General features: G+C 36.9%; 1 protein-coding gene across 3 annotated transcripts; it reads right to left on the reverse strand.

Annotated features, from left to right (window-relative positions):
• Positions 1–4,082: 4,082 nt before the first annotated feature.
• Positions 4,083–8,060, reverse strand: LOC133783048 (uncharacterized). 3 transcript variants are annotated; one of them, XM_062222576.1, is made up of 4 exons: positions 7,830–8,060; positions 7,676–7,750; positions 7,144–7,205; positions 4,083–6,425 (listed from the first exon to the last, which is right to left on the reverse strand). In XM_062222576.1, exon 4 carries the CDS (start codon positions 5,880–5,882, stop codon positions 4,098–4,100), a length of 1,785 nt encoding a protein of 594 aa, XP_062078560.1. In that variant the 5' UTR covers positions 5,883–6,425; positions 7,144–7,205; positions 7,676–7,750; positions 7,830–8,060; the 3' UTR covers positions 4,083–4,097. The 3 variants fall into 3 exon arrangements, with proteins under 3 accessions (XP_062078560.1, XP_062078559.1, XP_062078558.1); XM_062222575.1 differs by having other exon boundaries at positions 4,083–5,882; positions 7,676–8,060; XM_062222574.1 differs by having other exon boundaries at positions 4,083–5,898; positions 7,676–8,060.
• Positions 8,061–8,462: the final 402 nt, after the last annotated feature.

Consider the following 8,462-nt stretch of genomic DNA (forward strand, 5'->3'; position numbering starts at 1 on the left):
ACATTTGGGGAAATTTTGACAGAGTTTCCCCTTAATTTTAGCTATCCTCAAATATCAAAATACACCAATAATCAACATCAATTAACCTGCCATAACCATATATCCCAAATACCAACATGATTCATCATAAAGTTATCATATACCGATTTTGATAAAATTCTTATCTCCTAGATCATCACCCAAATTAAATGAGTCTCCACATATATTCAAACATTTATAAACATATATACTCTCTTATAAACTCAATCAAATAACCAAAAATCATCTTGTACTCCAAGAACCCCAAAAACCTCATAAAACACAAAATTTCACTTACCGAGCAACTTTTCGGCGAAAACAATCTCTTCAAGCTTTTCTAAACCTCAAACCACTTGGAAACCCCAAGAAATATCTTAAAAATGATAAAACACCATATATAAGTTCTCAGAAAAATTAAAAACATAGTTTAACTTCCAAGTACAAGAACTTACCATAAAAAGGCTAGAACTAAGCTTAATCTACTTCTTTGGCTTTGCTTTCACTTGGATCTCCTTAGAATTTCTTCAAACCAGCCAAGAAATGGTTTTTGGTTTTCTTTTCTCTCTGTTTTTCAGAATAATGGTCGTGCAAAGTGATAAGGTTTGATGAAAATTCCTTATTTTCAATGATTTAGCCTTATTGTCAAAAGTTGACACCTTTCATCTCATCATTTCACCTTTTGACTTATGAAAACCTTATCACTTCAATAATTTCGACTTAATCATCTGCTAGGCCTATTATCCTTATGTGTAAAACACTCACACCAAACCTTAGGTCCATATGACTTCATACCCAATAGTTATGCTTACCCGATCGAGCGTAGCGCACTTATGCTAAGCTCGTTTTGACTTTGCATCCATACCACTGATTATGTATACCTCCCATCAAGAATTGATCTAATGGTTCTAAAACCATTTTTACATCATCAATGAGACCTTAATCCTACCTCGATTACATTTGGTAAATCCATAAATACTCAATTTTACACCGAAATACTAGTAATCGACATTGTACTATTTTCCACTACTTAACCTATTTTGCCTTCTATATCTCACTTTCAACACTTAATTCCATGCCTTGTCCATATTTTTCATACTTTCTTATATCTTGAGCACATCAAACACCCATAAAAGACAACTCAAATGCCACAAGGTTAATAATATTGAGCATACATATAGACATCACATACACAACTTTTATACTTATACATGAAAACACTTATAAGAATATGCATATGCTCAAATTATACATATTGTATGATATGTAATGCAATGCAATCATGTGATTATTGGCTATATATATCAAAATAATGTGGGTGCTACAATCCTCTACACCTTATAAAAATTTCGTCCTCGAAATTTCTCTTACCCAAATAGCTCTGGGTATTTAGATCTCATTTCATCTTCCCGTTCCCATGTCATTTCCTCAATGTTTGAACTTCTCCACAAGACCTTAACCAGTGAAATCTTCTTATTTCTCAACTCTTTCTCTTTTCTGTCAAGAATTTTCACTGGTTTTTCTTCATATGTTAGGTCTTGTTCAACTTCTATTGGCTCGTAGTTTAGCACATGTGAAGGATCTGGCACGTATTTTCTCAATAATGAGACATGAAAAACATCGTGGACATTTGACAGTGATGGCGGTAATGCCAGTCTATAGGCTACCTTTCCCACCTTTTCCAATACTTCAAAAGGTCCAATAAATCTTGGGCTTAATTTCCCTTTCTTTCCAAACCTCATTGCTCCTTTCATAGGGGCAATTTTCAGAAATACCTTGTCCCCAATGTTGAACTCCACATCTCTTCGCTTTCGATCAGCGTAACTCTTTTGCCTACTCTGAGCAGTTAACATTCTTTTTCTTATCTTCTCCACTGCTTCAGTTGTCCTTCTGACCAGATCTGGACCAAGATACTTTCTTTCTCCCATTTCATCCCAATGAATTGGTGATCTGCATTTTCTGCCATATAACATTTCATACGGTGCTACACCAATCGTTGCATGAAAGCTATTGTTATAAGAAAACTCTATCAGACACAAATACTTCTCCCATGATCCTTGAAAATCTAGGACACAAGCTCGAAGCATATCTTCAAGAGTTTGAATGGTCCTTTCAGATTGTCCATCAGATTGGGGGTGATATGCCGTAGTAAACTTCAATTTTGTGCCCAATGCTCTCTGCAAACTTTCCCAAAACAATGAAGTAAATCGAGCATCCCGGTCTGAAATTATAGATACTGGCACTCCATGAAGTCTAACAACCTCTTGAACATATAATTCAGCCCACTGATCCATAGTATAAGTCATGCGTACCGGAAGAAAGTGTGCTGATTTGGTATATCGGTCTACTATAACCCAGATAGCATCATGTTGTTTAGAAGTCTTTGGCAATCCAACTACAAAATCCATAGTAATCTCTTCCCATTTCCACTCTGGTATCCGTATTGGTTGTAGTAAACCAGCAGGTTTCTGATGTTCAGCTTTCACTTGTTGACAGGTTAAACACTTGGCTACAAACTCGACCACATCCTTTCTCATGTTGGGCCACCAGTAGTGTCTTTTCAAGTCATTAAACATCTTGGTCGTCCCCGGATGTACTGAATACAAGGTATTGTGAGCTTCGGTAAGGATTTCTCTCTTCAACTCCTCATTATTAGGGACACAAACTCTTTCCTTGAACTTTAGCATCCCATTACATGACACACTAAACTCATTGACCTTCCCACTTTCCAATTCACCTTTTTGTTCCACCAAGTAAGGATCCTCACATTGACCTTGTTTGATTCTCTCTAACAAGGTAGACTGAATAGTCATCACTGATAATCTTCCTGTGATCACCTCAATCTCCGCTCTGCACATGTCCTCCTGAAGTGGTCTTGTCAGTTTCCTCAAAAATGACACATTACCATGAGACTTTCTACTCAGTGCGTCTGCAACTACATTTGCTTTTCCAGGATGATAAAGTATTTGACAGTCATAATCCTTCACTAGCTCCAACCATCTCCTTTGTCTCATATTTAATTCCTTCTGAGTGAAGAAATACTTGAGACTTTTATGATCGGTATATATTTCGCACTTCTCACCATACAGATAATGTCTCCAAATCTTTAGTGCAAAAACAACTGCTGCCAACTCCAGATCATGTGTTGGATACTTCTGTTCATAGTCCTTCAATTGTCTAGAAGCATAAGCTATGACTTTGCCATTCTGCATCAACACACACCCTAAACCTTGCTTTGAAGCGTCACTATAAATCACAAGTCCTCCTGATCCAGATGGAATAGTAAGTACTGGAGCAGAAACCAATCTTTGCTTCAAATCTTGAAAACTTTTCTCACAAGCTTCAGTCCATTCAAACTTATGATTCTTCCTCGTGAGTTGTGTCAATGGCATTGCTATCTTGGAAAATCCTTCAACAAATCTTCGGTAATAGCCTGCTAATCCCAGAAAACTCCTTACTTCTGAAACATTTGTTGGTCTATTCCACTTACTAACAGCTTCAATCTTTGATGGATCCACCGCAATACCATCTTTTGAGACTATATGGCCCAAAAATGCCACCTTCTCTAGCCAAAATTCACATTTCTTAAATTTGGCATAGAGTTGTTTTTCTTTTAATTTCTCCAACGTCAACCTCAAATGTTCCTCATGTTCTTCTTGGGATCGAGAATACACCAAGATATCATCAATAAACACTATTACAAACTTATCAAGGTAGTCCTTAAACACCCTGTTCATCAAGTCCATGAATGCAGCTGGAGCATTAGTTAATCCAAATGGCATCACAAGGAACTCATAATGGCCATACCGAGTTCGAAATGCGGTCTTTGGTACATCCTCTTCTCTAATCTTTAATTGATGATACCCAGATCTCAAATCAATCTTTGAAAACACTCCTCTTCCTTGTAATTGATCAAAAAGATCATCAATTCTAGGAAGTGGATACTTATTCTTGATTGTCAACTTGTTCAATTCTCTATAATCAATACACATTCGCATCGTCCCATCCTTTTTCTTCACAAATAGCACCGGAGCTCCCCATGGTGAAAAACTAGGCCTGATAAACTTTTTATCCAGGAGTTCTTACAATTGTATCTTTAATTCCTTTAGTTCTGCTGGTGCCATTCTATAAGGTGCCTTGGACACAGGGGCTGTACCAGGAAGTAGCTCAATCACAAATTCAATTTCTCTGTCTGGAGGCAATCCCGGTAAATCTTCTGGAAATACTTCTAAGAAATCTCTAACTACCGGTACATCTTCCGGTTTTAACTTTTGCTCCTTATACGTGTCAACCACACTGGCGAGATAACCCACACATCCACTTTCCAACAGTCGCCTGGCCTTCATAGCAGAAATTAATGGAATGCAACCTTTCGATGTCGCTCCAGTAAACATAAACTCATCTTCCTCCGAAGGCTTAAATATCACTGTTTTCCTTCTACAATCAATAGTGGCATTATACTTTGAAAGCCAATCCATACCCAAAATCACCTCATAATCGGCCATCTCTAACATTATTAGATCAGCATATAATTCCCTACCATCAATGCAAATAGGAACCCCCCTCAACCAATGAGTAGAATACAGAATCTCTCCAGATGGTAACATTGTACTAAAAACTTCTGACAATTTTTCACACGATCCACCCAACCTTTTTACATATGTCAATGATGCAAATGAATGCGTGGCACCTGAATCTATTAATGCATGAGTGAGAATACCAGATGCAAAAATATCACCTGACACAACAGAGTTGTTGGTATCAGCATCAGCCTGAGTAATCGTGAACACCCTAGCATTTGTCCTCTGAGGTTCATCCTTCATTTGTTGGTTCTTCATCAATGGACAATCTTTGATAAAATGATCCCCCTTGCCACATTTGAAGCAGCTCTTAGTTAGAAGCCTGCACTCCCCGAAATGATTCTTTCCACAAGTTTGACATCGTGGCATTTGTTGGAATCCAGGTTGCCTGTTTTGCTGACCTCCTTTAAATTTCTTATTCTGTCCTTGTCTAAATTGGAAATTCTGGGCCCCTCTTTTGTTGTCATTGTGAAAGCGGCTTTGTTCTTTGTTGAATGGAGTGTCTCTACGAGGCGTGCTAGTAGCAGCTTTAGCTTTTGTTATTTTTTCTTCTCTATGTTCAGCTCTCAAAGCTTTCTCCACAGCCTGAGCATAAGAAAGAGGCCCTGTACGTCCCATATCTACATCTCTAGCCAATTCTGGTTGTAGACCCTCCAGGAAGCGATTCACTCTACTAGTTTCAGTGTTAACCAAGTCTGGTGCAAACTTGGCTAACCGGTCAAATGTCCTGGCGTACTCAGCCACTGATAGATTCCCCTGTTGCAATCTAGTGAACTCACTTACTTTGGCAGTCAACACAGCTTCATTATAAAACTTCTCATTGAAGACCAGTTCAAATTCTGCCCAAGTCATCTGATTCACTTCTCTAGTCTGCTTAACCACTTCCCACCAGATCTTAGCATCCTTTTTAAGTGTATGTGCAGCACAAGAAACTTTTTCCCTGTCACTTAGTTGCATGAACTCAAAGATGTCTTCTAAAGAACTCTTCCAGTCTTGTGCGTCAAGTGGGTCAGTGCTACCTTCAAATACTGGTGGGCGTTGTTTTCGGAACCGTTCATATAATGGTTCCATGGGGTGCACTGCAGGTGGAGCTTGTGGAGGTGGAGCTTGTGGAGGTGTTGGAGTTTCAGTAGGTGGTGTTGGTGCTTGCCTTTGTCGTTGTTCTGCTAACAACTTCTCAATTTGTTCAGCCTGTCTATTCACTACCGCTCGAAGTTGAGCCATTTCTTGTTCATATTTATTGCTGCAAGAGCCTTCAGTAGCCCCAATTCCATGTTCATGATCCATCTGTGTTATTATATATCTTTTAAGACAAAATGTCCATAACTTATGTCATTTAGCCAATAAAGCACATGATGCATGCAACCAGCACATAATAAATGCACACATAAAACTTACAGATGAACTGAGCATTATCCTTTCCTCAATGTGTACATATGAACGGTCTACAAGAACATTTTAACCATGGCGCTCTGATACCAACTTGTAACACCCTCACTTATTTTAGTTAAAAACCATATTTGAGGTGTTACGTTTTAAAACTATATCATAATTTATTTCTGCGGAAGTCTGGACATTTTTTTTTTTTTTTTTTAAACTTGAAAACTTATTTCACCTTATTTACATTAAACATAAAGTGTGTCTCAAACATATTATACATAAGTATTAAATAACCCAATTTATTTTCAAAACATAACTTCACACTTTATTACAAACATCTCACTGATAACTGAAATAACCCACAAAAAGGTCGATGTGTTCATATGTACAAATCAGGGTCAGGACCATGCTTCAGTTCTCCTCATATCATTCACATATTTCTTTCTCTACCTGCAACACAAGACAACTGTGAGCCTAAAGCTCAGTAAGCAAAGTAATGCATGCAATGCTAATGATTACCCAATATCAATGGACATATACAACTTCTTTTTTTAAATTTTGGGCCCCTTAATATTGTGCACACTGTTTGAATTGGTCAATGCCTGCAGGGCTTGTTACACATATAATACAAAATCCCATGGGTTCTCCTCCGGCTAGCCTTCACCACAGTAGGGCACATTAAAAACCTTATTCCATCGTTGCCCCGTCAGGCTCAAGAGTTAAGGCGGCCACACACTGTGGTGTCAATACATATAACAATAACTCATATGGAGGAGAATAAAAACGGAAATATGGCAAACAATATAATTGGTTCACTAAACCTAGCCCAAATTATTGGGCAGCCACTATAAGCCTACTATAGGCATCCGTTTACACTTATTAACACTTTCATTTGCCTTTTCAAAACAGTGGCACTGAACTTAAACTTCTTATTACAACTTTCTTTTATGTTGCACAAAACTTGCAAAGGCATTATATAATTAATCATCATAATATCATGCATGGTCTTATATCATATAATAATTTACCATATCACTATTATGCCATGCATACAAATTTATGATGAAGTGTCACTGTATGTTAATACCACTTACTCACAAAATATTCATATAATGCATACTTTCACATAACACATAATTCTTGTGTTGCAGTTGAGTACTTTACTTACCTTTTGTCCACAATATATTTCACCGTGTAACAAGTGATGTCTTAGGTATTGATGTGCTTATCCTGACAATAGCATGGATTTCTCATCATAATGATGGCAGTAATACATTGAACTCTCATTTAAAAAAATACCCATAAGACTTCATATCAAATTTCATACCCAAAACATGCCTAAAATGCCTTAAACCACCTAGATCGAGCATTAGATTTATCTTAGACATTTGGGGAAATTTTGACAGAGTTTCCCCTTAATTTTAGCTATCCTCAAATATCAAAATACACCAATAATCAACATCAATTAACCTGCCATAACCATATATCCCAAATACCAACATGATTCATCATAAAGTTATCATATACCGATTTTGATAAAATTCTTATCTCCTAGATCATCACCCAAATTAAATGAGTCTCCACATATATTCAAACATTTATAAACATATATACTCTCTTATAAACTCAATCAAATAACCAAAAATCATCTTGTACTCCAAGAACCCCAAAAACCTCATAAAACACAAAATTTCACTTACCGAGCAACTTTTCGGCGAAAACAATCTCTTCAAGCTTTTCTAAACCTCAAACCACTTGGAAACCCCAAGAAATATCTTAAAAATGATAAAACACCATATATAAGTTCTCAGAAAAATTAAAAACATAGTTTAACTTCCAAGTACAAGAACTTACCATAAAAAGGCTAGAACTAAGCTTAATCTACTTCTTTGGCTTTGCTTTCACTTGGATCTCCTTAGAATTTCTTCAAACCAGCCAAGAAATGGTTTTTGGTTTTCTTTTCTCTCTGTTTTTCAGAATAATGGTCGTGCAAAGTGATAAGGTTTGATGAAAATTCCTTATTTTCAATGATTTAGCCTTATTGTCAAAAGTTGACACCTTTCATCTCATCATTTCACCTTTTGACTTATGAAAACCTTATCACTTCAATAATTTCGACTTAATCATCTGCTAGGCCTATTATCCTTATGTGTAAAACACTCACACCAAACCTTAGGTCCATATGACTTCATACCCAATAGTTATGCTTACCCGATCGAGCGTAGCGCACTTATGCTAAGCTCGTTTTGACTTTGCATCCATACCACTGATTATGTATACCTCCCATCAAGAATTGATCTAATGGTTCTAAAACCATTTTTACATCATCAATGAGACCTTAATCCTACCTCGATTACATTTGGTAAATCCATAAATACTCAATTTTACACCGAAATACTAGTAATCGACATTGTACTATTTTCCACTACTTAACCTATTTTGCCTTCTATATCTCACTTTCAACACTTAATTCCATGCCTTGTCCAT

Source organism: Humulus lupulus, chromosome 6 (assembly GCF_963169125.1).
Source record: "Humulus lupulus chromosome 6, drHumLupu1.1, whole genome shotgun sequence".
In the NCBI taxonomy this organism is placed as follows: Eukaryota; Viridiplantae; Streptophyta; class Magnoliopsida; order Rosales; family Cannabaceae; genus Humulus; species Humulus lupulus.